Consider the following 27,918-nt stretch of genomic DNA (forward strand, 5'->3'; position numbering starts at 1 on the left):
ACCAATGGTAACGCCACCTTGTTTCAAATGTTTCGTTATGTAGATCCAAATCAATGAGTTACTAGTTTCCATGTGTATATACAACTACGGAAGTGAGATTTTTTTTTTTTTTCTGACTATATTATGTTAAGGATAATTGGGGGTGGGATTAAATAAGTTTTCTTCTTCCCACTCCCTTTCAGGCATAATGAACTCTTCTGTTATTCAGTTATTTGTTACATTGTTTATTGTTTTTGTTAAATTGTTTCCTTTCCTTTACCCTGTGCATTATTGTACAGCAATTGCCTGAAATGAACAAAATAAATGAAATGAAAAAAAAAGAAAACAAAGGTGGTTTCTGAGGAAAATGAAATATTATCACCACTTCTTCTGAACAAAAATCAATCTCACTTTGTGTGGATGTTTGACTTTGACACCCTTTGACCGTAGGTTTGACTTTGTATGCAAAGTATCACAACACAACAGGCAGTAGTCGAGCAATTTAATAAGTGCACATTGTTGGGCATGAAACACTGTTACTATCAAAAAAATAAAATAAAAGAAAAACTGAAATTTAAACAAGAATGATTATTTTATCCAAATCACACAAACACACACTTTGAAGCCCTTTAAATTCTGCATGTCAGGATTGCATTAAAAGTACCAATGCAGTGTATTCTCTTTAACTTAAATGCTAAGTTAAAAGCAAATATGCTCCTCTTCATCCACTGAAGGTAAACATGGAAATCAATACCGTTTTGATTGGAAAGCACTTTCAGGCTGCAGCTTTGGTTTGGACCTCTCATTTCCAAAACAGGAAAATCATTTCTTCATCATGGAGTAGTGTGTAGCTGCTGAAGTATCAGCATTTATCTGGAAGCATCCGTCACGGTTTCAAGTGTTGAATTATCCACAGAGCAACATTCATGAAGCCATCCGACTCGGCGTCTACTTTCGACAGAGAGTGGTTGTTCCCTGGATACCACAGCAACCTAAACAACACGAATGAGAGCATGATTAAAAAATGGAGAGAAAAACACTCTGCTGTGCGAACAAATCCTGCTCTTCAGGAGGCTGCTGACCGGACTGGGATCTGCTTCGCTTTCAGAGCTTTGTAGTATTCGATTCCTTGCTTGTTCGGAACGCGTTTGTCATCTTCTCCCAAAGCCAGGAGCACTGGTGTCTGTACCTAAATGAGAGATACAAGGTGGATTACTGCACAGCACTAAAACATGCGATCTCTCCGTGACCTGTCAATAAATATACCTGTGCGATGTGTTTAATTGGGGACTTGTTCAACATGTGTCCCCAGACAGCAGGGTCAGGCAGATGGTCAGGGCTGTAGTCGAAACCAGTCTCAACCACGCACCTGGAAAAAGAACAACAGGTCACACCAGGGCACAGCAGAAGTGAAAAGTCAGCCGACAGTCAAATGACTGCGTATCATGTCACCTTGCATTAAATGCACTCCTTCCCAGAATTGTTGCTCTATCAATTTGTCAATTTCACCTATTAGGATATTACAGCTTGACATATTTTAATTTGTTGTTTGATTTTGTATTCTTCCTTTGCATGTTCTATTTTTACCTATTCAAACAGATTGTATTTATGAAGTCCACTGGAAAATCTTTGCATTTTATTGCCATACTGTATGTGTGTATTGTATAATGTAAACTTCTACAATTTATATCGAAGGTCACATTTCTAAACATTGGTAGATGCCATTGCAAAAGTGTATAAGTGGCCCAAAATTGAAAATAGCATTTGGCAAAAGAAAGATTTATAAACCAGTGTGTGTGCAAACCTGGAAGCACTTTTTTCTGTTATGACTCAGTCCACCTGGAAGGCTGTACAGATGGTTTCACGCCCTCGACACACCCACGTTCTACCATGAATGGTCAATCCAAAGCTCCTTATGAATATTTTTGCACATAAATAGATCGACTGATCGATATTAAATGAAGACCTACCAGTCTGGGATGTCAGTGCTGCCGATCATTGAGGCCAGATTGGTGACGGGGTTTCGGGCCACACAGGCCTTATAGAAGCCGGGATACTGGCCAATCAGGTGACAGGCCAGGAAGCCTCCGTGAGAGCCTCCGGAAACGGCCACTTTCTGCATGTCGAAGTTGCCACTTTTCAGGACACTTTCTACAGCAAACTGGCGGAACAAAACACGGTTAATATAGGAAATTGGACATCGAGAGGAGAAAGAGTTAAAAGCATCTTTTCATTTACATTGTTCCCATTAAGACTGGGGAAGGTTATCTGAGGTACTTTCATAATGAAAGAAGTAAGCAACATTTCTTTGAGTGCCTGAATCAATACACTGATTTCTTATAACTTTCAACAGGTCTTGAAGCTTTTTAGTGTAGGATTTAGGTCTTACTTGTACATCTTTAACATCCTGAGTGCCAATATTGCCTGGCAATGAGAAGATATTGTCCTGGCCGAATCCCAGAGATCCACGGTAGTTCACTGGAAATATGGAGCATACACTGAGTAAGTCAGAGTAACACATATAATAATTACATCTAGTTTACATACTAATGTATTCATAATCTGTTAAAAATGAGTTTTGGGAAGAAAATGTGACAATCTGCTGCAACCCAAAATAGGTTAGTGTCCTGAAACTGATGGGAAAAGTGACTTGGTGATGCTTTCAGTGGTTTTCTCAACTGTCACCAATAGAATAGATTCAGCTGCAGCTTCCTTTGTGAAACAACAAAAAGTTATTTAAAAAAAGAAACCTTCCTGCACTCAAGTTTCACATGATGGAGAAATCTCTGGCTTCAGGTTTTTAGCATTTACACTTGTAAGTAAGGTCTCCATCTTTTTATATTCTGAGAAACACATTTACTCATGTAAATAATTAGCATTTTTTATATCTAATAAACACATACTATTTGTCTAACACAGAACACATAACTTAAAAATCTTTTTCAACCCTTCAAAAAGAGGCCACATCTTTGATTTTCATAGAGACTGTGTCCTGTCAACAGGAGTCAAGTAAAAACTTTCCTTCAGTTCAACATTCTATAGAAAGGGACTCACCCAGCAACACAGCAAAGCCCATCCTGCAGAGCACCGAGCAGGACATGAGCCAATCAGCCGCAATCACAGAGTGAGGACCACCTGAGGAGAGAAACAAATCACACACAGTGTGTATGGAAAGCTGCTCAGGAGTCGCAGGAAAGGCACTGAGAATTAATGTGAGGAAATCGTCGACTTTGAGTTATGTTATGAAACGCCATTCTTGGTTTCTCAGGACATGATTAATCAGTTTGCTGCCGAGGCCGCCATCGTCATGGCAACCCCTCTATCTGCGATGCCGGTCTTATCAGTGACAGTCTGCGGTTGAACAGAAATAAATCCAAACAAATATTCATGCTGAAAAACAGACTCACCCGCGACTATTCATGCATCTTGATGACTTTCAATTAAGGATATTTACAGTGTAACTTTTTTAGTGTAAGTTACACAATAATACAACAACAGTTTGTTGTTATCGAGTTGGAAGACTGATATAGCCCATCATAAACAATAACGAGAGAAACTAACCGTGAGGAATGACGATGAGAGGCAGCTTCACGTCATCTTTAACCTCCTTTGGTTTGATCAGCAATGCTTCAAAATCCAGGCCAGCTGGAAAACAAACACATTAAGTTCACTGCTGTTTTCTCATTCATGTTAATAAAGCAGAATTTAGATGAAAAATTAGGAAAATTAATTCAGATTTGTCATATATGAGAGGGACCACAGTTGAATACAGAGAAAAATAACTTTTTCTCTTAATGCGTGCAACTTTTAATGTGATCCTTTTGTCTAAAAATGATTGATGGTAAACCGACATGGCAGGAACTGTTATAATCATGATCATCATGATTATTTTAAAATTTAATAGAATCTTAAAAATGGAGCAAAATATAACAAACCTTAACTACTGAAATTAGGATAATCTAAGACATTGAGCAAAATGCATCAGATAATCTATATTTCCGGTTGATTACAAGTGATCTCCAATGTTTCATATTGGAAGAAAGTTAACATCCCAGCCATAACACTGTGACTCTGATGACTTTCACATCATTTTGAGGAGCGGTACATGCGAAAGACCTCGACAGTGGGATTCGCATTTTGATGAAGAACCTAATGTCGAAGCAGAACCGAGTTCACTTTTCTCACTCAGGACACTGGAAACTGAAGATGTTTTTTTCCCCCTTACGGTATTGGCTGTTGTCTTGCTCTGGAGGAGGGGTGAAAGTCAGAATCTCCCAGTCAATATCTGGCTGTTTCTGAGAGTCTTCCAAAGTGACCCACTGCAGTTCGTCCAGGGAGTCTCTACCAGGAAGGAAAGCCACCATCTGGACAAAAGATACAGCAGTTCCTTCAGTACATTGAAATTAAAACAAGTCCAATGCTGCATTACAAGCCATACTAAAATATACTCTTTACAAGTACATCTCAAAAATTAGAATATCATGAAAGAGTTCAATATTTTTCGGACATGCATTTCAGAAAATAAAACCCAAACATAATTTGGGGTTTTCAATATCAGTCACAATCATCTGAATTTCAAGAAAAAAAGGTTTGAAATATAATAAATCGATAATATATGGGTCACACTCTCTGAAATGAGAGACAAAAAACAACATTTACATGATATCATAATTTCTTTAGATGGACCTGAATAAGATAAAGGAAACTTGACTTTCATGTTCACAGAAAATAATTAAAAGTCTCGGATGGTACCAGACTTGGAGGGCAGTTGGGCGACGAGCAGCTGACCACCATCAGGTCTCTCTCTATGTTCAGCAGACTCCAGCTGCCAACATCAGACTCTGCAAAGGAGCATCATTAGTCAAAATAAATTCAAGAAAACATCCCTAAAACAGTGCTACAAATGTCTGCATCAATCATCTGTGAAGTTTATGCTGTGACTCACTTGCAGTCAGAGAAGTGACGGCCCCGGTGCCGATGTCCACCATCAGAAGATCCTATAAAACAAACAAAAAAAAAAACAGCTTTTTGTGTAGATATAGCGATTTTGAGTTCAATTTAAAGCATAACATCTATATGCATGATCTAAACACTGTCTTTTACATGTCCTTTGTTGTCTCAGAGTGGAATCACCTTTCGGCTGCGCTGAGGACAGGCAATGATAACACGCTGACTGTCAGCCGACCAGCACCGGGGAGACAGCTGTAAACTGTATATACCAGTGAAACCATCTGCGAAGACAAACAAGATGATTTTATTTTATTTAAATAAGTACAGACATTTATATATTGTGAAATAAAACCTGGCTTAACCTTACCGTCTCCAGGTCGATTTACCACATCCACCACCACTGAGGTTTTCTTTGTATACCAGTCGTACTAAAACAAAAAAAGAAAACAGCATGCAGGTACAGAACAAAGCAATGAGCAGGAATTCCGATTTTGTGTGGAAATAATTACTCTAACCAGAAACTTTGATGTTGGAAAAAGAACGTCTATGTCTCACCATGCACAGCTTGCTGCACTGCATGTGTGGCCCAAACACGGAGCATTCCAGGTAGATGATGCGACATTGGTCCGGGCTCAGCCTTGGTGAGCACACCGAGCTGCTGCCTGATGAGAGCTGCTCTGATGGACACCAACAAACAAACACGCACATCAGCAACCCTCAGGAGCTGTGAACACTTTACACAGGCTTCCAGGCTGGTGGTTAGAGCTTTTGTGAGTGATTAAAGTATTCTTGAATGAGACAACAAACTGTGTGTTCTCTGATGGCTGGCGAACAACTTGCAGGTGTCAGTAAATGTGATTCAACAAATGACGCGTATTGTCACATCATCTGTGATGAATGTGAAAGGAACAAGTATTAACTTACCACACTTCCCACCGGTCAGATCGACATAAAACAAAGCTGACCTGACACCAAAGCAGAAACAGAAGTAAGATACAGAAGCGGCAAACTGAAAGCAGAGTTTTAGGAACAGTGTGTGCTAAATGGCTGTGTGTAACTGTGATCACCTCCTGTTTGGGCAGTACTTGAGGCCCAGTCTGAACGGTTCATGCCACCAACCGATGAAAACCACCCCGGTGTCTCCTGGAGCCCAAAATGCCTGCAGAAGGAGAAATTTCATGAAATCCATTCCAAGATAAAATATCTGTGCAAAGCAATTGGACCAACCTGTCCAGGTGAGATATCTTCAGGTATTCCTTCCAGCACGGACACAAAGTCACCCTCGATGTCTAAAATACACAGCGCTGGACAGCTCTTCCCAACTAAAGCCTCTCCCCAGTCCTCATGGAAGACAAACTGCTCCCCCTGCAGGACAAAATAGGAAAACGCTCCATAGAATTTTCTGTCTAAAAAAGCATCACATATATAAAAAAACAAAAAACTGTACTTTACTTTGACTGTGTCTGTCTTCCCAGCTCTCATGGTCTCCTCCTCATCTCCAATAGAAGCGAGTTCTGGTGACTCAGTCTGCAAAGTCACAATGTAAACAGTCATTTTCTCTCTCTAGTGTTCCTATTTATCTGTGGTGAATGTGGATCCACTATAAAACACAATCAGAACAGATGGATCGTTGCTCTCATGGTAACATTTCAGTTGGTACTTTCAGAGCTTTTTGCTCTTGAAAGGAAAGTACCGGACTTCCATACAAAGTGGAACCATTCAAGAACTCCCCGGGACACTATCTGATTCACAACATTGCTGTTTATTAAGTGTTTGACTGTACTGTTCGCCTCCTTTTGCTATGATTTAATATAAACGTCTGAGCCTCGGTTTGAGCATTTACTACATAATTAGTGTTCGGTTTTGCTTGGGATTGCCTCACACTTTTTGTTTAATTTGCATGTTCATTTCTTTTTTTTTTTACTCACAAGGCTGTTGTTAGAAAGTTTTATACTGAGTAGTGTTTTCTAATAAGTTGTCTAACAGATAGAGGTTAATGATCTGGACAAATTATTTACAAACTATTATAATGTATTTCAGCTCAGCACAACCATAAACTACAACCTTGAACATGAACATATATTTCAGGTAAATCCACTCTGGCATTCTCAAGTAAAACTCAACAGATATACCTTAGTAAAGGGCCAAATTGGTATGCTATACTATATGACTGCTATACTGGATCAACATATCTCACACAGTGACGAGCAAGTGCAAATCCGCTGCACAGTCAAAGTGTTTGGAGTTATCAAACTTGCTGATCCATGAGTTCAATAGAGTTATAAGAATTTTCAGAATAAACTTTGAAAACGAACAAAACAGATATTTTTTAGAATAAGAAATGGCTTGATGTATCTGCTTACAGTAAGGTTTGGGAGATTTTGAACAACACTGAATATATAATTGACAAACCTTCGAGTTAAACAACAGCCAGAACTGAAGTAGTAGTACACTGTGGTGAATTCTGATGGACAAACCTGAAAAAAAGACTCAGCCTTGGCTCTCTTCTTCTCTGCCACATACAGGAGGTGTGTTTCGGAGTGAGACCACACCAAGGAGCCAAACTGCTCTGAGGGTTAAAAAAGAAAAAAAATTAATATATGCTGAAGTACAGCTTCAAATAAGAATAAATTTAAAGCTAATTTTGTATGTACACAACTCACCATCTTCATAAACTTTGCCATGTTTCTTTAGGGCTGTTAAATTGATGCTTTTCATCTTGATGTTTTTGCTCCAGATCTGAAGAGATCAGGAGAAGAAAAAGGTCAAACAGTCCAGAGTTCACACTTTAAAAAACACAAGATGAGTTAAAGAAACTTTTGGAAATATCGTAAGAGTGTATATTAACTTAATGAACAAGCCCGTACCTCGAGAAACTGTTTGTCTTCTCCTTTGACCGTGCACTCTCTGACCACAGCCTTCATCTCACCGGAAGGAGAATCCTTACTGAGCACCCTAACATGACATGAACACATGAAGAGGTATTGTGGAGCTTGATCAGAAATTCATGGATGTAGTTATTGATACGGACGAGGTTTACGTACTCTCCTTTGATCTCGGTGCAGTTTCCTGAAGGTCCAGAGTAGACCACCGACTTATCATCATGGAAGACAATGTACTGCCTGCAAAACTTGACGTGTTCATTCCTCTCCAGATCACACTGGCTCCACTCTGCAGAAAGAGACAATTTTAATTAGCTCAAAAAGAATCACACCCCGAAAAACAAGAAATGCTGGTGTGACACAGGTGCACTTACCTGTATAGATGTTGCTGTATTTGCCTCCATACTGGGAGGTGATGACTGGTCCCACATCTGCTCTGCTCAGTGAGGGGAAGCGGCTGAGCTCCCTGTACAGCCTGGATATTTCCTCCGGGCTGGAAACCACCTGACGGCACGCAGCAGACACACTCACGCCACGCCTTGATGATACGAGTCTTCTGACTGTTAACAAAGCCCTGTTCATTTCCCCGAGAGGTGGTCAGCCTCCAGGGCCAAAGTTACCACACTTTACGAGTTGAAGTCAATCGAGAAGCGCTTGAGCTTAAAGTGATGGGAAATCCAGTCGTAGCTGCACCTCAAATTGATAATAGAGAGCTGGATTATAGTGACATTTGACCGATTTAATGGTTCGGTCAGGAACGACCAGAACAGGAAGTAGCGCCAGTGTTACGAATTAACTGGTTTCCATGTTAACAGTTGACCGACGTCCTGTGGTGTCTGTGGTTGCTCCTTGGAAAAGCGAATGTGAAAAACTGATTTGTTGTCCTGGCGAATGCTGTTTAACTGCATTCACAAGTTTAAATTCAATTCAGTTCAGTTGTGTTCATATAGCGCCAAATACAATACAGTCATTTTGGGCACTTCTACCGAGAAAATCCAACAGCACCTTTTAAAGCACCAAAGTGAGTCTTCTACACTCGCCGTTACGAGCAAGGCAGTCAATCACCGGTTAACAGGGAAACCAGTTAATACATAACACTGACAGCTGGACCTCCCTCAGTTTGCTAGCTTGACTTCAAATCTAATTCAATGACAACAACAACGGTGACAGCGCAAAAACAACGAACCAAAGCCTGAAGTCTGTTTTAAAACTGCCGTTTAGGTGCAACTGCAGTGAAAGTAGTGAGTTAAGGAAGTTAAATGTTACCTGTGACTCCATAGTAAGGACTGAGTGTGTCGCCAGCCTGCAGATAAAAACCTGAGGGGGACACAATGAAGCACTTGCGGTACATAATTGCGATTTCCGGTAGTGGCTGTAAAAATAAAACTAAGCTTTTATAACTTTCACTCCTAAATAGCCAAAACATACGTTGCAAGCAAGTTATAAATATTTACCAAAGTTGAGTAAATTCAATACATAACACTTTGATCAACATAGAAACATGATGAAATTACTGTTTATATTTATAAAATATACAGAAGCTTTTGTTTTGTACGTAAAGCCTGCTCAACAGGAAGTTACATGCAGCATAATAAATGTGTCTTTAACGTCGCCTTGCATTGTTAAACGTCCATTTGACATCAATTTATATTGCGCCGGTGCAGGTTAATGATCTCAGAGTGTATTTAAGTGCAACAAGACACACATATATTGACACCGTATGATTTAAGCTAGCTTGGCGGCTCGTATTCACTCAGTTTCCAGCGTGTGCATGACGGAGCCCGTTGTATCTCTGCCACTCAGCTGGGTAGGTGGGGTCACAAAGAGCCAAGATGGCTGACTTTGAGGAGCCGCTGTCAGATGAAGAGAAGGTTTGGAGACACTTTAATTATTTCTTTAGCGACGTTTTGTTTTATATTCACCCCTGCGGAGAGTGCTTTATGTTAACCCGGAGCAGTGCGTGCGATTCGGATAAGTAGCACCAATTTTTGGTTTCATACGAAAGTGATAAACTTGTGTTTTGTAGCTGTTAGCTTGCTAGTCAGTGCTAGTTAGAGCATATATTTGTCTCATCAAATGTTGGTTGCGGTTTAAAGCAGGCACTACAGCCAAAAAAACTTTCCGATAGTTTAGCTGAACTAAAATGATTCCAAAAGTCGTGCGCATTGGCAGTTTGAAACCTTTGCAGTCGAGGCGAGGTGTCGTTCCTTTCGCCAGCTAACATTCGCAGATACCGTTACTTTGCCCTGGGTTTCTGGGTCAAACAGATTCGGTTGCAGCTCAAATACTTTTTGATAGCCCCACATGGTTTGAGATCAGGATATAGATGCCTACTGTTCAGGCTGGGTTTGATGGTGGCACCCTCCCTGAGCGCCAGCTGGAGGAAAACCTCAAATTACTGGGCATGACAACATTTTGCCAAATGTTTCTGTCAAAAAAAAGTACTAAGGCATGTCAACAATAGTAAACAGAGTGGTAGCATTCCTTTGATAACATCAAGATCAAACATCTAGGGACGTCCATTGTGAGAAAATTGAGGGCAGGATGATTTGATTTTACTCTGACATGACACACAGTCAAGACTGGTTGCTTCCACTGAACTGGAAAAATAGTCCACTTGTGTTTGACTTGCAGTGTTTCCTGCTTTTAATCATTAGAGCTGCCAGCAATAAAAACAATTAAATGTACAACCAAAGGCAGAATTACAATTTATTGAAAATCTGTGCTGTTTACACTGTTCAACTCAGTTAAACGCATTAAGTATATTAAATTGTCATTATTGTCAGATCACATCTTATTTTTATCCCACAGGTCCGCATAGCGGCCAACTTTGTGACTCATGCCCCTCCGGGAGAGTTCAATGAAGTCTTCAATGGTAAGAGGACAATTTGGGTGTATCATTGCTTTCAGTGTGGATTTCGTTCTTTGTTCCGAGCATTTATGATCTCAACCGACATCAAAAATATTAACTTTTTTTTTTCTAGATGTGCGGCTTCTTCTCAGCAATGACAACCTTCTCAGGGAAGGGGCTTCACAGTAAGTACATGTTTCATTTAGCTTCATTATTTCTTGCAGAGGTTTGTGAAAACTGCTTGCTGTCATAACATGAGTGTACTTTTGTGTCCGTTTGCTCTGTGCAGCTCCTTTGCCCAGTACAACATGGATCAATTTACTCCTGCAAAGCTGGAGGGCTACGATGAACCGGTACGGTTTCCCATTAATTTTTTGTCATAAAGGAAACGGATTGAGACAAGCTTCTTCAATCTCTCCCATACTACCTTTACAGGTCTTGATCACAGAGCACGGTGACTTGGGTCAGGGGCGTTTCCTCGATCCGCGCAACAATCTATCCTTCCGCTTTGACCATCTAAGAAAAGAGGTGAGCGATGTGCAGCCATACGATGGAGAGATGACTCTAAGAACTTGGAGGGATGCCTGTGATACCGCCCTCAGTGTCTACGTCAAAGAGCACTACCCTACTGGAGTCTGTACGGTAAGGCACAAAAATAATGAGCCCAGTATAAAAAATATACTTGACTAGTTTTTACTTAACTTCCCCATTTGTGTATTACAGGTTTATGGGAAAATGGTTGATGGACAGCAAACGATCATAGCCTGCATTGAAGGACATCAGTTTCAACCTAAAAACTTCTGGTAAAGATCTGCCTCTTGATTTTAATGTAACACTGCATGACATAGATGGAATATATAGAGAGTAACATTATTGATGCCAGGTCTTTAAAGGCTCTTAATGCATTGTTCTAATTGTAATGTCAAACTTCCCATGGTTTGTTCAACAAAGGAACGGTCGCTGTAGGTCTGAGTGGAAGCTCACCATCGGGCAGTCCACTGCTCAAGTGGTCGGAGTTTTGAAAATCCAGGTCGGCAGACGCCTCTAAAAAAAAAAAAATCACAAGAAAAATGGAGAAATATTGCAAAAGTCAGCTCACTGGTGTCTTTCTCCAGGTGCACTATTATGAAGATGGGAATGTACAGCTGGTCAGCCATAAGGAGGTTGAAGAATCTATACCAGTCACTGTGAGTAAAGGAGTCATCCAAGTATGAGGCTGAATCTGTGTGTCCAGAGGAAATCATCCATTGCTTTTACTAACTTGCTGATATCTGTGTTTCATCCAGAATGAAGGCCAGGCAGCGAAGGAATTTATTGACATTATCGAGAATGCAGAAAACGACTACCAGGCAAGCGACTGAGTGCTGCTTGTATCATGTATATACTTCTTAAAAATGACAGATTTACAGACTTGTTTCTCTTCTTCTCTCAGACTGCAATCAGTGAGAACTACCAGACGATGTCTGACACAACCTTCAAGGCCCTGCGTCGCCAGCTGCCTGTCACACGCACCAAGATTGACTGGAACAAGATCCTAAGTTACAAAATTGGCAAGGAGATGCAGAATGCTTAGTGGAGGGCCAGGAACTAACCAGGGAGACGAGCGCTCCCACAGGCCCTTAACGCATCTATATATACACGCAAGGACTAACCAAAGTATAACTATTTCAATATGGGGCAAGGAGTCAATATTAAATGGAAAAAAAAAAAACTGTTAGGCACAGATCTGCTGTAAGAAAGATGGAAAAGATCCTTGTTTGAGGGTGTGTTGGGACAGTGTGCAGGGCTGTGCTCAGGACTGCTGCGCTAGCAAAGTAAGTTTCCTTTAGGAACTCTCCAAAGGTCATTGTGAGGTGTCTCAGTATTTCTTTGTTTGGCAAAACTTAACAGGAACTGTGGCGACGCTGCAGTTCTCAGCACACAGGTAAAGAACCAGGACACACAAGGCAGCTGATGGAAGAATTTAAGCACATCGCCTCATATCAGGGTTTTGGAAGCAGAAGTCAGGGACAGCAGTATAAACAGGAGATGCCCATCAGGAACATCTGGCGTTTTGACTGATACAAAACTGATAATGTTGCTAAATTTACATGGAACATAGTTATTGACTGAAAGCAAAGATCCAGTATTTCAGCCTCTTGATGAGCACAATCCTTAGCATGGCTCTGTAGCTGCCCCGGTATCTGGTCCTGAAGGATGTTTACGAGTTTCCTGTTGTACTCCTGACTGTACGGTCTCCTCACCCTCCGATAACTGAAAATAAGATAAACCGACTTCAACGCTGCTGCATCTGTGAAGCATTCTGTTCTCTCATGTTGGCAACACCTCCATTGCTGTACAGCTTTTCCTTTTTGAAAAGGAAAACATATTAACCAAGATTTATTTGCCAAAATCTCTTTCCTATGGTAAAGAACTCCCATCGTCCCACCCATGTATGCAAATTTCTATTTTAATACGCAGGTTTTTTTTTTTGTTGTTGTTGTTGGAGTCTTAGAATATTGCACTCTTTATTGTAACTGTGTGTTCGTCAATGCCAAGTGAATGCAAAGCAGTTGCCATGTGAGGCGAGATCTGATACTGTACATGTTACATGACTTTGGAGTAGGATGACTCTGGATCGTTTACTTATTCGCTAGCCTGTCTTGTCTTCAACCCTCACGATATACTACGACTGTGTGCCCATCAGTTCTAAGTTCAAGACTGTACTCCCCCCATTCTGTTCAAATAAATGGACTGAACATCAGTGTGAGAACATTTTTTTTCAAAAGGTATTAATATCTCTCCAATCAAGACTGACACGGAGCTTTAAAGTAGAAATTGTTTATTTAAAAAAAAAACTTGATATGCTCATTGACTTGACTGCTGTTGATTTCTATTAACACACAGCCGTATCTACAGATTTGAGTGGCTAAAATTGTATTTAATTATTTGTGAAAGTCAAGTAGCAAAAGACATACAATTTCAAACCTAAAACAATGTGTAGCACTGTTAGAATGAGTCACAACACTATGTAAATGTGTTTTTCATATAGAGTTATTACAGTAGCAAGAGTCAAACCTTAAGTGTTCACTGATGAAAATATCTCACCATGGTGACACATCGTCCTCCCTGGTTTGAATAAATGAAAAATCTCTTCCCTGATTGAAAATAAAAAAGTCTAAAATTGTGGACAAACAGTAATGCAGTGCAAAATGTGCTCTCCCTTTTTCAAGATCAGTGTTTTCATAGTAGAAAAATGGAACATGCATGTGGAGTTCATTGAGAAGCTAAAATCTTCAACATAGCTACAGTTTAGTAGTATTTGTGGGATTATTTCCATATAAACTGCATAAAAACACAATGGGTGGATAGAAACAGAAACTACTCGCAATATAAATGTGACAGTTAGGTTTTCCTACTTCTACATCCATGTATTTTACCCTCCACTTATGATTAAAACCTAATAAATCAATAAAATCCCTTTGAGATTCTCCTAAAACAACATTGTAGGAATATTGCAGAAAACATAAATAATTATGACATTTGAAAGTTACAATATACCTACAGAGTGGAATAAAAATAAAAAATAAATGGAATTTATAATATGCTTTGTTTTATCTCAGTTATTTTCCAATGGTTTATCAGGATTAAAAGAGGTAGGGGGTGTCCTTGAATCATTCTACGGATCTGCGAGTTGTGAAGTGGGTTTGTGAGGGCTGCAGGGCTGCGGCAGGTGATGAATTTGAAGGTGTGGCTGTTAGCTGCTGGAGGACAACACCAGGTCGGCCTCCTTGGCTCCTTCCGGCCCGCTGTGTCCGCAGTTCCCCGTGAGCTCGGGGAAGAGGCTGGCCCGGGCGGAGTGGCTCGGGGAGCCCGGAGTGGGACTCATCCCCGGCTTCTTGGGGGGGATCGGCGGAGGAGGATGCGTCCTTTCCGAGCGAGGAGTGATGGGCGAGCGGATGCCCGGGGAGAGCGGGCCCGAGGAGGGAGACCTCCCTCCGGTGGGGGACGCGGCCAGGTTGCGATAGTCTGTACCGAACGGCGAGCTGCTGATGGGCGCCAGCTTGACGCCGGCCTGCTGGCTGGTGAAGCGGGACAGCACCTGGGTGACCGTGTTGCGGGCGAGCTGCTTGGCGGTGCTGTGCTCTGGAGGGGGAGGGACGGAGGCGGTGGTGGGGGAGAGGTCCCGGGGGGAGAGAGGGCCGCCGTGCTGCTGCTGCTCCAGCTCAGCCTGGCTCTGAAACTTGTGTCTGGCCGCCTGGAATCGCTGGTTGACCCCGGCCTGGTAGGACGACTGATGGAAGCCCGGGCTTCCCAGACGTTTGGCCAGGACAGGTGAGGAGATGGGGGAGGAGGAGAGGGAGGACGACGCCGTGCTGGAGGGGGAGTGGGCGTTCGGATGAAGAGGGGAATGCAAAAGCGCCGCTCCTCCGTTTTCTACTACACTTCCGTTCTCTGCTCCTCTCCCCTCCTGTGGCGGCTCTGCGTCTTTATGATGGCCGTTGACCCTCGGGAGCGATCCCGACTTTGGAGTGGCTGTTATCCTTCCATCCGGCTCAGTTTGAAGTGATGTGGATGCAGCTATCACCTTGGACTCTCCTCTCGCCTCTGCCACACCTTCTTTAACTTCCTCTCTGCATCTTTTGGGTTCAGCCAGCCTCTTCTTTAATTCCTCCACCTGCCTTTCCAGCTCCCTGCTCCTCCCCTCCTCTTTGACGAGCCTGGCTCTCATCTCTTCTCGCTCTGCGTCAAATTCAGCCCGCTGCCTCTCGGCGCTGGCCTCCAGCTGGGCCGCCCGGCTCTTCTCCTTTTCCAGGATGGCCCGGAGCTTCTCCAGGGTGCCGCTCTCCTCCTGCAGCAGCAGGTGAAGCTGGGAGACCTTCTGCGCCTCCTCCTGAGCCTGGCTGCTGGCCTTCTGGAGCTCCAGAGACAGAGTGGAGGAGAGCTCCTGCTGCTGGGACAGAGACTCCTCCACCTTGCTCACAACTTGTGCTTGTTCCCTCTCCAGCCTCTGGACCGTTGCATGCTCGAGTTCCAACTAGGAGAGAATGAAAGGAAAAAATGTCAGAAAGAAAATGACCACAAGGTGGCAAAATAGCACTATTATGCTCCCTCAGCACAGAATAGGAGAATTAAAATTACAACAGTAGTTTTCTCTATATTTGAAATAAAATAAAACTAAAATACATGTGTTCTGCATCTAATAAATATTTCCAATGCAATCATGAATAAATAAATAAATAAAAATGCAAATAAAATGCAACTTTTGTTAAGCTAAAAATGTCAAACATTTGTGTAGAAACTTCAGCAGCTCTGCTTTTTTCTAACGGACTTTAAGTCACACAGACACATCGAAGGAGACGAAACCTTTATCCTCTGGAAGACGGTGGAGACAGGAAACGCTGTTTCACCTCGTTTTAAGAATAATTTGCTTGCAAAGCATATTTACTGTTCCCTTCGGCTGGAGGTCATCACAGGGTGACTCCTGCCGCAAAGCTTTGATGAATATTTGGAGGAAATAGGAGGTGTTGAAATACAATAGTGTGTGTACGGTCTATGTACAAAAAAAAAACAACAAATGACAGGAAAGCCTGGGGAAGACTGGGAGACATTCAGGAACCCTGTCTTACATAAGGCCCTCATGTTTGGAAGTGTGTAGCAGTTGAGTGTGTGCTCGCAGTGTGTGTGTGCGCCAGCTGACCTTGCATTAGACATGGACATCTATTATCTCAGGTTTCCTGAGGCCATAAAGCCCCACGGCTGCAGGACAACCAAACAATGGCCTCTTCCTCATCTGTTTCCCATAGAGCGGCCCTGCGCTTACAGCCCCTGTGTGCGTCTGCACTTTTAACAGGCCGAGCCCTTCCCACCTACTGCGTTACACAGCGCCGCACTGATGACTCCCTGCTCAGTCACTGAGTCTTAAATCACAGCTACAACAATAAAAAGAGGCTGCGCAGAGCGGCGGAGAGGGGGGGGGAAACGGGAAGCAGGGGCACCAGATGTGCTCGTCTATCAACAAGTGAGACTTTTTTACCAACCAGAAACACACAAACAACAAAGAAAAAGTCGGGCCTCACCTGTTGCAGCAGTTTGTCTCTTTCTGTCTGCAGCATGAAGGTGAAGTTGGCATGCTGTGCAGAGTCCTGGGCACGCCGCCGCTTCTCCTCCTCAAGGTCAGCGATCATCTGTCACACACAGACGTTCAAAATTCTTATCAGACATGCAAGTCGCGCTTTCTTTTTTTAAGTCGGTAAATCATTTTGACAATGCGGAAGGTGTTCTGAGTCTGAGCGTTTATTCTCTATGGCTTCAGCATCGGCACCTTCAGCAAACAGACTCAGATCCCAGGAGATCCTTCCTTTTGATGGATATCAAAGTTTTTAACTCTGATCTGCAAATAGTCTTTTTTTTAACTGACAAGTTCTTCTACTCCGTGTGGAGAAACACTGTAAAGAATTTCCCCCGGGGATAAATAAAGTATTTCTCTTCTGTTCTAAATTATTACTAATGAAAAAGTAACTTGAAATTTATTATCTTGATGGCAGTTTGAAATTTCGCCCTTTTATTTGCACAGAGCCTCCTGAAATGAAGAGACTCCGCGGACGTCGTCTCTCTGAACTTGATCCCCGGAGATTCTTCAGATTGAGTTTTCAGGACTTCCATTCACTTGCAGCCAGCGAGCTTTGCTATGATGCTGTGATAAAGCTCAGGATCAGCCCTCTGAGCTGCAACGTTACATACATACACGCACATTTTCACACAAACGAGTCCATTGTACAGAGTGAGCCTCCGTGTGATGCCGCCTGGCTCGGCTGATGCGTCGCCCCCACACCACACACACGTCCAACAAGACGCCAGGACGGCCGACGGCGCCTGCAGTGCCCCTTACCCTCCGGTGGCGGCTCTCCGCCGCGGCCAACTGTCCCATCATCCTCTCCTGCATCCTCTTGCAGTGAGCCATGACCAGTTTCAGCACAGCCAGAGGGTTGGGGCCCACAGCCTGACCCTGCAGATGTGTGTGCGGTTGGGCCAGCGCGTCGTGGCGCTCCGCAGCTTCGTTGTCCCGCTGCAGGGCCAGGAATGGATCGCTGAGGTCGTACTGTCCATAGCGCTCCTGGACAAACGCATCTTTGTGCTGAGCCTAGAGAGACAAACACATATAGAAAACAAAGGTTAAAAAAAACACACTGACATATCTATGTGCATTATATCAGTTCATTATTTTCTGCTCGCCACTGCAGGCACAGCTAATTTCTCTGCACATGTTCACCCCAGATGGAGAAAAGAACCTGTTATGTTTATATATGTTAGTATGAAGGGATGAGGTCTTTTTTTTTTCCACAGAGAAGATAACATGAGGCCCCACTCCCCAGGCCAACAAAAACACAAAGTAACTCATTTCAAACACACTCACCATGTGAGGATTCTTTTTTTTTCCATTGGGTTTTAGGGATACATATCATCAGTGTGACACAGACCTGGGGGTGAATGTCAGTGTGCGCGCAGGAAATCTGCGCTGAGTGATCTTATCGTTAGCGTGAGCACAAGCAGATGGTCTTTCCCGTCAACCCAAACACAAAGAGGTGAGGCACGGCCGCGCTACCTACCCCCACCAGAGGCAGATGTTAACGCCTCCCCAGGGATGCGAGGGGTGAAGGACCGGGGCTTCAAATCGGACACAAAAAGAAAATGAAGGCCTTGAAGGTCCCTCATATTGTCTTCATCAATGACTGAAGTATCATGGTAGTATATCCTGCAATGGGTCTGTGGATCAGCTGCTGGAGGGAAATGTCCTATACTCCCAAGGATGGTTTGAAGCCCAAACTCATCAAGTCCATCTGTTCTAATAGTGGGCATGAATGGGTGAATGTGAAATGCTCAGGAGGTGTGAGCAACAGAAGTAAAGTCAATTTACAATCATGAGTAGAAGTATAAAAGTATTAAATAGCTTCACCTCCTGTTCCTGCAGTCCATCTTAAACAGGACAAAACTACAAAATAACAAAGTAAACTTGTTTCACAGCAGAACTTTGGTCACAAGGACCAAAACACTGTGGGCAGTTCACTAAATATAAAGTGTCCCACATTACTGAGTCTAGTGTGACAGAAACAGGGATGGACTGAGGAGAAATGAAGTGAAACATGAGGGGGCTTCTGTTGACCTCTCTCCTGGTCACCCTGAAGGACCATCAGGAGGTCTCATTAGCTGCGTAGCGCTCAGTGGGTCTAGGTTTCAGTGGCATGCGGGGTCAGCTGGCAGTGCATTCTGCAGAGTTCACTCCTCGTGCCTCCGGGACGCCCGTCCCCGTCTCCCCGTGCAGTCCTCATCGGGCTCCCCGGGCTGCCAGCCCACCCCCGACGTCCCCCTGCCCCGACATGCATGGCACCGCATTCCTCTGCCGGGCCATCATCATTTCTGAGAAAACGCCTCTCTCAACTTCCGCCTCTCTGTCAGCCTCTTTCCCTCACACACTCTCAGACCATGGCAACACAACTACACACACACACACACACACACACACCCCGAGGGGCTTCAGTAAGAAGGCTGTGTTCGAGGCTCTTTTTGTTTGCTGGATGAACAAAGAATGCGGCCCTCAGTGAGGAGATTTCAGCACTTTCACAAAGACACTTTCTCAACGCCTTAGGTTTCACACAGTGTGTGTGTGTGTGCATCTGACTCTTCAGACTGCCATGCTTCAGAGCTTGTGAGAGAAATTGCAATTAGGATATTTACTTCTGATTTGGGAGTCATTGTCTCTGTGTTCACCTGTGGCTGTGAGCATGTGTTTTAATCTCAGGCTTTAGAGTAAACATGCAAGCTGTCTTCATGTCGCTGGACACCAAACTACTGCTACTCTCTCTCTCGCTCTCTCTCTCTCTCTCTCTCGCTCTCTCTGTCGTGCTTTTTTGGGATAGCTCTGATCATAATGACAGACTGTGCTTTCCTTTATGAAAGAGTACAAGAAGAAAACCCTGCAAGGCTCTCATTTCTCCTCAACTGCTGATGGCACTCATGAGAAACTGTTTCTCATATGTGAGTAATTGGCCTTTTCTGTGGACATTTTCGCGATGAAAAGATGTTCGACTTCAGTAAATATAAGGGAATTCCTCACAGAGAGAATTGGGTCATTGTTGTCTTTGGCAGACCTCCGTCTAATGCATCCCCGCCGCAGTAACAAGGTGTGAAGGATAACCTGATTCTTTTCACCTGGAAAAAAATTCTCTGTCAGTTACCTCCAGCCTCGGGGCACAATCATGCCCTTCTCGGCGCGGAAAAGGAGTCAAGGAGTCCAGTTTCTCTGTAACACAATGAACTCTTGACAGCATGGATAAAAACCACTGCTCTGAATAGCACCGTGCACCAATCTCCTGTTACAAATGTAAAGATTTCCCTTCTGCAGATTTACCTAATAGAACAAACGGAAGGAAAGCTCATCCATGTGTGCAAATCACTGTCGAGCTGGGGTGTCAAACACATTTCAGTTCAGCAGCCACATGCAGCCCGATTTCATCTGAGTGGGCCGGACCGGTAAAGTAGTGCCATTACAACTTTTCAGTTTAAACTTGAGAGTTTTTCGTTTATTGTGAGTATGCCAAATGAAAATGTCCATATGTAAAACCAAACAATTATTATGCAAAAATACTCAAATTTCAACATTACAGCCAATTTTAATGATCCCTTTTGCAAAATGCAGTGAATCATCTAAAGAACTTCTCCTGTAACTGTTGTTTTTTGCATGCTTTTACAATCCCACCCTGACAGCTAGGCTTTCAGGATAGTTTTCTTGCAACAAGGCGGCTATCTCAGTTTGGTGCTTAATATTGTGTTCTGCCCACTAAAGTTAAGAAACTGCTTTAATAAAAATCTGTGTTTTCTATGAAATTGCTCCTGTTTGCTTGGTGGTTTGGAGGGCTGGGTTGGAGCCTCCTGCAGGTCGGCTTTGGCCCACGGGCCTCATATTTGATAACCCTGATGCAGAGCTAGTTCAGAGGGAAAATGCTTGAAATAAAGCTGATATCAATTCTATTTAAACAAAAAGATAAAATAGGAAAAAAAACAACTATAAATAGGTGATGAAGGCAGTCTGCTTGCTGAAGCAGAAGCCTCATATTGAGAAATTCCCCAGGAAGTCTGACATCAAACCTGATTTTGCTATTTCGTGCTACATGTTGAGACAGGTGAGGGCTGGAAATCCTGCTTTACTTGAATTTTAGAACCGAATTATCTGCTTTACTTTGTCTGCTCCGATAAAAAGCACCTTTAATCACTGACAGAACTGAACAAATTTTATCACAATGTTGTGAAAATTCTACAGAAGGAGGGGGGATTACATTTCTACTTCTGAAAGTCCAGAGATCACAGGCACAGAGTGTTTTTGAAATATTTGAGAAGTGTTAAACGTATTCACAGACTCAGAGGTTTTTCCTTGAATGTCCCTTGTGGTGACATCTAAATGTAACATAAAAATTTTTACCCTTTTTTTTGTTAAATCGAAATTTTGCTCACTTAAAGTTCACGAGCCATTTTACAGTGTAATACAGAGCAAGCGTAATTCAGCTGTGCACGACGCTCTCCCTCCTGGCATGGCTTTTATAGGTTTTAAATTAACATTAAGGCAGAGAGAGTGACAGATGGGGAGATGTGGGATTTCAGGTGCACACTTTATTAAATGTACGCTCAGGTGTGTACTTAAGGCCCGGGCCATATCCTCCACACCTCACAGCCACACATTAACCGCTGACGGCTCCGAGATAAGAGGGACGGCTGAAAAGTAATGTTTAACTGCCTCAAATGCTGTCATTAGTGGTTAGTGATGAAACATGAAAACAGGTGCTTACGGCCCTTTGGTCAGACACTGTGTTTAGAAGGATTTACTGCTTCAGCGTGTGAAAGAAGGAAGCGTTTCAGTGTATCAGGAGAAAAGAAAAAAAAAAAAATTCCTCTTCTCATTGTTTTACACAGGCGGTATCTATACACATGATGCTAAGGTCCAGGTGGAAGGATTGGGTTTCATGCACCTCTAACTGTCAGCTTTATCTGTGACAGGCACATATTCTCCTGTTTATTGCAGAGGGCGGTGACGGGCGGAGCTCCATAGAAACCTTTTTATTAAAGTTGGACTGAGACATACCAGACATGGCCATAAAAAGGAATGTGAAGAAAAACACTGGCCAGTTTCTGGTTGTTCACAAGGAATGATCACTGCGTTTCTAAGCTCCCATTTGAACAATATTTTGCTGTCTTTGTTTTCATCTGAACATTTGCAGCTTCGAGCTGCACTCCTGCACGCTGTGAGCAATTCACAAATGTCACAGATCACTGTGCATTAAAGTGCATTAAAGGCAAACCTCTGCTCCTTCGCCCGTCTCAACAGCGGGCCTAAAGCGTTTGGTTATGACCGGGCAGAAGAAGAATATCTGCTCTTATCTGAGCAACACACTCCTGCTGGTCTCCATTGTTTATGGAGTCAGGAAAAGACGTCAGCCTGCAAAAATAGACGGAGCGTTTTTAGGATTACAGGCTGTGACATCAGATGAGAAAGAAAACAGGTCCCGCTGAGAGCGAGCACCGCATTTATAACCACGCAAACAGAATCAGCTGTTTCAAAAAAACAGGTTGCTAAATTTTATGTTTTGGGTTCAAAGCAAAGGTGTAATTGGATGTCAGTGTTCGTTTGAATGTTTTCTTCACTTCGTGCCTCAAAAGCAGCAGAAAGATACTTTCCCACATACATCAATGTCTTTAACGGCATTCATTTGTACCACAGGAAACTTATTTAATTGTGGGTTTATCCTTTTAAAGCCTCACAGACGGGCCCTAACAATAGAATTACTTCCTGTATAGATATAGCCGATCAAAAAGAAACGCCACTCCTCTTGGAATGTAGGACCTGTTTCTGGTGTCACGCTCTCAGGAATGTTCCCTCTCTTAAACCTGCTCATCTGTCTGGGCGGTAATGGGAACCAAAAACGGCGCGATCGAGAATCTGTAGAGACAAGTCTCGCAGGTGACGCCATCTCATCTTGTAAGCAAACACTGAGGCGGTCCCAAGTTTCCAAGGGTGAAGGAAGGGTTAAAAACTGAGCAAACACAGTCGTCCTGAGCAGTGGAAAGGCATCCCAAGTACTCGCTGGAAGGAGGTGGAGAACATGTCAGACGCCCGTTCGCTCGTCCTTGCAGACTGTAAACACTATTGGCACACACTAAGTGCGTTAATGTGTGTTAGCTGACAAGGCCGGACGGAAGTTTAGGAAGAAGACTGTTATAAAGATTAAATGTTACCTTGTGAATAAATCAGGGAGGGAAGCTAACAGGCCAAGTCACAGGAAGACAGTCAGTATAAATAGACTTTCTGGGTGTCAAATCGATGCGGAGGAGCGGAGCGCGGAGTTAGACTCATAAGTCTGCTATCAAGCCTGGCACTCCCTTCGACACACAATCTGCCCTAACTAACCCAGTCGGTAATTTACTGTACAGGCCTCCAGCGGGAACAAGGGAAGTCAGTGATTTGAGCCTACAACTCCATACATCCTCTTCACAATAAACACTGCAGCCTCTGAGTGGTCCAACAGAGACCACCAAAATGTGTGTGTGTGTGTGTGTGTGTGTGTGTGCGTGTATATGTGCGCGGGCAGAGAGGACACGGGTCACAGTGAGACATGAAAGACACCCGTAATGTGGCTGTGCTGGAGAAAGAGAGAAGGATGAAAGGAAACTGAACAAAAAGCCGAGGAATAAGCAAAAAGCAACAAGATGCCCTCAGGGGACGATTGTGTGTCTGTGTGCGTGTGCGTTGACTTTTGTGTGAAATGCCGCGTGCATCCGTTTTTAAAAAAAGCTGCCATTTAAGTTGCATCCGAGCGGGAGTGGTTTGGAATGAAATTTCCTCCAGGCCCTGACACAGAAACGCTCCAACGATGACGGCCTTGCTGGCTTTCTAGATAAACTTCGCTATCATGCCCCATTCATTATTCAACTGGACGGTGGTGGCAGCGACTTGTTCTCATCACAGACTCCATCACTGTTTCAGACAATGAGTCAAGCATTCAGTTTCATCCAAGCATGGAGCAGCTGCTGTGGCCGTGAGTGTGTGCAGCAGCCAGGGGTACGGAGCGAGCCAATTAGACCAGACTCAGCACTGAAGTCCACTGAAGGAAAGCCGCGTTCTTCACCCGAGTGTGAGCAAAAACCACAAAACTTCAAAAGTTGGAAATTAAAGTAGGGAGCAAATCAGGTGGTTTTTTTTAAAGATACAGAAAATATGCTGGGAAATTATTTTTGAAATCTGGACATAAGTCCAGACTATTTAGATTTAACACTGCACCATTTTATTTCTTTAGTTTTTTGTCCTGTTTGAAACAATGAGTGAGGATGAGCATCCTGTCAGTAACTTCACATACCTGCTACACCTGCCACAGAGAAAACTTACTTAACTCTGCCAGTTCTTATCCATGGGCCATCAGATCATTAAATAACCACTGATTTGTACATTCATGTTTTCATCTTTATCGCATGCTTGGTTCTGTTCATAATAACCTTATTTTTCTTATGTGTTTAACTGTCTACCGTTTCACACCTTTAAAACTTTATGGCTTGATATCACGTCCACAATTTGTCCACTTATTAATTTTTATTGATGCACAAAGTGAGCAGCACCTTTCATAGACAATGAAGCTATTCTGTTCTATTCATCTGTTCCTCCTCTCATATGACTCATTAACGACAACAACTCCGTCACCATATTTAATTTCCTCAAAGTGATGATGTTAAGTAGTGAAATCATTGTGTGAAGATTGTTGGTAGAAGCTGAGGGTTGCCTCGGCAGTGTTCACTTTACAGTGAGTCTAATTACAATTTAAAAATTGTTTCAGACATTTTTTTTCTTCCAGCTGAATGAAGCTGATCTGACCATGTTCCCTCCCATCATGCTCCAAGACACCTGCTCCACTTGCAAACTTGGGTAGAGAGTTTTTTACATATGTACACTGATTTGGATAAAAGCATGGGACTAGACTGAAATAATAAGAACTGAGTTAAAAATACAAAATAACGGTGACATAATGGTTCCAAGCGCCCATACCGGCTCCTGTGCTATTGTCCTCACGAGCTGCTTCCTCAGTTTCCTGTTTACACATCCCCTCCCTGCTCGCTCACATTCTTCCAGGCAGTGTAATGCTGAAACAGGTTCATTTTACTCTTAAAGGTTGCAGGGAGACCACAGCGCGGACACAATGCCATTAGTCATCTTATGTTAGAATTATGCAGCTGCACTCTTGAAAGTGTGCGCACGGTTCTGCGATGAGCATTACTGTACATCTGGGGGGGGGGGGGGGGGGGGGGATCTGCTGTACGGAATAGCAGCGAACTCACCCTGAGGGCATGTATGACTACATCCTGGGCCTCCAGCTCTCCCTCCAAGATACTGAGGAGAGTCAGCAGCTCTGCTCGGCTCAGAGCCTCCACGTTCATCTTCTCCTCCTCGAGCTAAGAAAGACAGACAGCGTGAAAACATGTCAAGAGGGTTCTTCGTGATGGAAACAAACAGAATGCCCCCCGACTCTACAAAAAGGATTTCAGTGGATTAAAACGAGGAAGATAAAATCAGAACGGTCAGTAAATCGGAACTCTGTTATGTATTCCAAATATATTCAAGCCTTAAAAAGCACACTTGTCTATGACCATTAATCTTAGCAGCACAGAGCTAATATACAATAGGACTTGGGGTCCCATCTGCGGCCTCACTGGGTTGTGCACGGCGTTATAAACAGGAAGCCATTAGCATATCTGCACATTAAGTTGCAGAGGGACCCAGGACAGTCTTCTGCTTTATTCAGCCCAATCAGTCTTCTGTGGGGCTCAGGATGCTCCAAGTCCCAATGCATTTAGACAAATGTGACTGGCTGAAACACCTCTTATTAAACCCATTTAAAGGTCTCAGACATCCTGTGCCTGCTTTGCGGTATCCTGTGAATCATCGGCTGGGTCCAGTCTTGTCGTATTATCCAGACAAAACACCAACTGTGCAGCTTGGCGTTATGGCTTCGCTCCACCATGACGGACTCAACAGTTTTTTTATTTAATTTAAATAATAAGGCCATTCTCAGATCTTATCACTTATCACTCTTATCACTCTGCTCCTCAGAGATTTTATTACATGTGTGATGTGTGTGTGAATGGTGTCCACACCTTCAACCAGAATACCTTTGTCTGATAAAAGATGTGATAACACTCTCACTTGCATGGGTCCATAAAGAAGGCACTTCTCATAAATACGTGATCATATGTCTGACTCGGGTAAATCAAAGCAGATTTTACTACAATGAAAGTGAAAGCACGTCGTCTTCACTTTTTCAATTCTTCTCATGGCCATGAGAGTTTAAAGTCTTCTGTTTGCTTTCTTACGGAGCGTCCCAGAGCACTCTCCCCAAAATTCCTGCTTGCATTCTGTGGCTCACCACAAAGCAACCGAGTGTGAAACACTAGGTTTTTACTGGCTTATTACATCTGACTCAGCCAACTATTTTATATATATATATATATATATATATATATATATATATATATATATATATATATATATATATATATATATATATATATTAGTTCAGATCTGGGCACTTTGAGTTCAGTGTCATCTGATATCTAAAAATCGGTTTCAAGGAAAGATCATTCCAGCATTCCTGGGATACCCACACCACAGGAATCAGTCCCACACTGTGGACCACAAAGTGGCTGAGATGTAATGACATTTTAACTCATCACTGGCTGATTGAAACGTCTTGACGTGTAAGGGTTATGCACACCATCAACAGATGAAACTGTTACCTTTCTTTTTAAAGCGAACCTTGATCCTCTAGTTCCTTTTTTTGATAGTATGTATTCATAGTTTTCTCTTTCACTTTATTCTTCTCCTGTTTGTATTTATTACAACTGGTAAGGTGTAGCTCAGTGTGCAGAAAGTAGTAGTAAATGGTGGCTGTGAGAATCCACCTGCCATACTGGTCCTTTGTCTGACACAAAAGATTGACATTTTTCCCCGTTTTAGCAACAATTGATCCAACTGCAAAGAGCCGCAGACCTCTAAAAAAACAATGAATTAACCAGTATGCGTATAAATTGCCTGTAGTTATAATGGCAAAAGCAACGCCGTGTCAATATCACAGCAGGACTCACACCCATTTTGCTGAAAGTGAACTCAACACAAAACCCCTGAATTTCAGCGTCTTCTCTAATCTTGTGCTTATTTTTCAACCCAAAAAAATTTAAAATAAAACCGTACCTATTGTACGCCTGAAAAGTTTCACTTGACCATACGAGTAGATATGAGCCTGGGTCACAGACCTGTCAATACACTTTTGCATTTTGATTTTGCGTCCACAAATGGCTCGCCTACCGTGGCGGGAGGAAATGTGAAGGCGGGCCGCACAGATTCCCGCAGCCTGCCGTGTAAACATACCTTGGTGTGCTCTGTTGTGCCCGCATTAATTGTTCTTCACGTCCAGAAACGAGAGTCCGAGCAGCATGAATCAAAGCAGCCCACTGTCACAGCGCCGAGCTGCGAGCGGCGTCAACAACAGACGCTCATTGACGACGCGCGCAGCCAATCACAGCGCGGCACTGCAGCGATCTGACCAATCACGAGCGGAGCTGTCGCTGGGGGGCGGGGCCAGAGGCGTTCCCGGGTCTGCGGGATAAACCTCTTTGTTTAGGACGTCCAACGTTAGATTCATATCACAAGTGAGTAGTGGCTGCACGCTGAGCCCAGTTGCACAATAAATGTATCGGAGGATTTCTGCTGTGTGGTTTAAATGTTTAATCGATCGTTCCAAAACTGAAATGCAGTCGCCTTGTAGTCATAATATTGGAAATCGATTGTGAAGTGCGTACAAATTGCTTCCCATGCACAGATGGGGTGTAAATAGACTCAGGCGCTGGTAAATGTCCACGCCTCGTGGAGGAAAAACGTCCTGCGCCGTCCCTCGTGGTGCTGCTGCCCCCCTTGATGGTCAAATGACAGAATCGCACCCCTGCACGGACCAGTGTAATCCATCAACCACCGCTCAAAGCTGCACTATGTTATCATATCAGTTTAATGTATGTTTCATGTTGGGGTTTTTTAAATGCAGTTTTGCACAGGGTCATTTTACTTTATCAAAATTAGAGATCAAGACTCTTATCAAGGTTTTAATCAGACAGCAAGATGCCAGGGCTTATCTTACTATTGACCTCTTCTTTTGTTCCAGCTTCTTTTTTTGCATCTGGCCTTAGTGAAAT

At 43.1% G+C, this 27,918-nt stretch overlaps 3 protein-coding genes across 5 annotated transcripts; 1 reads left to right on the forward strand and 2 right to left on the reverse strand.

The window, feature by feature from the left end:
* Positions 1–465: 465 nt before the first annotated feature.
* On the reverse strand, positions 466–9,132 carry LOC115407852 (acylamino-acid-releasing enzyme-like). Of its 2 annotated transcripts, XM_030118379.1 has the most exons (23): positions 9,078–9,132; positions 8,186–8,315; positions 7,974–8,100; positions 7,797–7,884; positions 7,593–7,668; positions 7,407–7,498; positions 6,382–6,456; positions 6,157–6,294; positions 5,997–6,088; positions 5,854–5,894; positions 5,485–5,606; positions 5,297–5,357; positions 5,113–5,210; positions 4,925–4,976; positions 4,732–4,820; positions 4,205–4,343; positions 3,541–3,624; positions 3,034–3,114; positions 2,369–2,457; positions 1,950–2,140; positions 1,246–1,348; positions 1,062–1,168; positions 466–971 (listed from the first exon to the last, which is right to left on the reverse strand). In XM_030118379.1, the coding sequence occupies exons 1-23, from the start codon at positions 9,087–9,089 to the stop codon at positions 866–868; spliced, it is 2,193 nt and encodes a 730-aa protein (XP_029974239.1). In that variant the 5' UTR covers positions 9,090–9,132; the 3' UTR covers positions 466–865. The 2 variants fall into 2 exon arrangements, with proteins under 2 accessions (XP_029974239.1, XP_029974238.1); XM_030118378.1 differs by lacking the exon at positions 9,078–9,132 and having other exon boundaries at positions 8,186–8,971.
* Positions 9,133–9,504: 372 nt separating this feature from the next.
* capza1b (capping actin protein of muscle Z-line subunit alpha 1b) lies at positions 9,505–12,545 on the forward strand. The gene is made up of 10 exons (XM_030118615.1): positions 9,505–9,682; positions 10,623–10,686; positions 10,796–10,847; positions 10,952–11,015; positions 11,098–11,304; positions 11,386–11,465; positions 11,614–11,692; positions 11,778–11,849; positions 11,949–12,011; positions 12,095–12,545. Exons 1-10 carry the CDS (start codon positions 9,644–9,646, stop codon positions 12,233–12,235), a joined length of 861 nt encoding a protein of 286 aa, XP_029974475.1. The 5' UTR covers positions 9,505–9,643; the 3' UTR covers positions 12,236–12,545.
* Positions 12,546–13,472: 927 nt separating this feature from the next.
* Positions 13,473–27,211, reverse strand: cttnbp2nlb (CTTNBP2 N-terminal like b). Of its 2 annotated transcripts, none has more exons than XM_030118613.1 (5): positions 27,101–27,211; positions 25,015–25,128; positions 17,534–17,785; positions 16,722–16,829; positions 13,473–15,679 (listed from the first exon to the last, which is right to left on the reverse strand). In XM_030118613.1, exons 2-5 carry the CDS (start codon positions 25,111–25,113, stop codon positions 14,399–14,401), a joined length of 1,740 nt encoding a protein of 579 aa, XP_029974473.1. In that variant the 5' UTR covers positions 25,114–25,128; positions 27,101–27,211; the 3' UTR covers positions 13,473–14,398. The 2 variants fall into 2 exon arrangements, with proteins under 2 accessions (XP_029974473.1, XP_029974474.1); XM_030118614.1 differs by having other exon boundaries at positions 25,015–25,122; positions 27,101–27,198.
* Between the last annotated feature and the right edge of the window lie 707 nt (positions 27,212–27,918).

The sequence above is a fragment of the Salarias fasciatus genome, chromosome 20 (genome assembly GCF_902148845.1).
Source record: "Salarias fasciatus chromosome 20, fSalaFa1.1, whole genome shotgun sequence".
Classification (NCBI taxonomy): Eukaryota; Metazoa; Chordata; class Actinopteri; order Blenniiformes; family Blenniidae; genus Salarias; species Salarias fasciatus.

Excerpts from the sequence above, each read along its gene's own strand:
- LOC115407852 (XM_030118378.1), bottom strand. The coding sequence starts at position 8,393 with ATGAACAGGGCTTTGTTAACAGTCAGAAGACTCGTATCATCAAGGCGT. Across the intron at positions 7,669-7,796 it reads AAGACAAACAGTTTCTCGAG|ATCTGGAGCAAAAACATCAA; the intron begins GTACGGGCTTGT and ends TGATCTCTTCAG. Across the intron at positions 7,499-7,592 it reads TGGCAAAGTTTATGAAGATG|AGCAGTTTGGCTCCTTGGTG; the intron begins GTGAGTTGTGTA and ends TTTAACCCTCAG.
- cttnbp2nlb (XM_030118613.1), bottom strand. The coding sequence starts at position 25,113 with ATGAACGTGGAGGCTCTGAGCCGAGCAGAGCTGCTGACTCTCCTCAGT. Across the intron at positions 17,786-25,014 it reads TAGTCATACATGCCCTCAGG|GCTCAGCACAAAGATGCGTT; the intron begins GTGAGTTCGCTG and ends TTGTCTCTCTAG. Across the intron at positions 16,830-17,533 it reads CGGAGAGCCGCCACCGGAGG|ATGATCGCTGACCTTGAGGA; the intron begins GTAAGGGGCACT and ends TGTGTGTGACAG.
- capza1b (XM_030118615.1), top strand. The coding sequence starts at position 9,644 with ATGGCTGACTTTGAGGAGCCGCTGTCAGATGAAGAGAAG. Across the intron at positions 11,850-11,948 it reads AAGAATCTATACCAGTCACT|AATGAAGGCCAGGCAGCGAA; the intron begins GTGAGTAAAGGA and ends TGTTTCATCCAG. Across the intron at positions 12,012-12,094 it reads ATGCAGAAAACGACTACCAG|ACTGCAATCAGTGAGAACTA; the intron begins GCAAGCGACTGA and ends TTCTTCTCTCAG.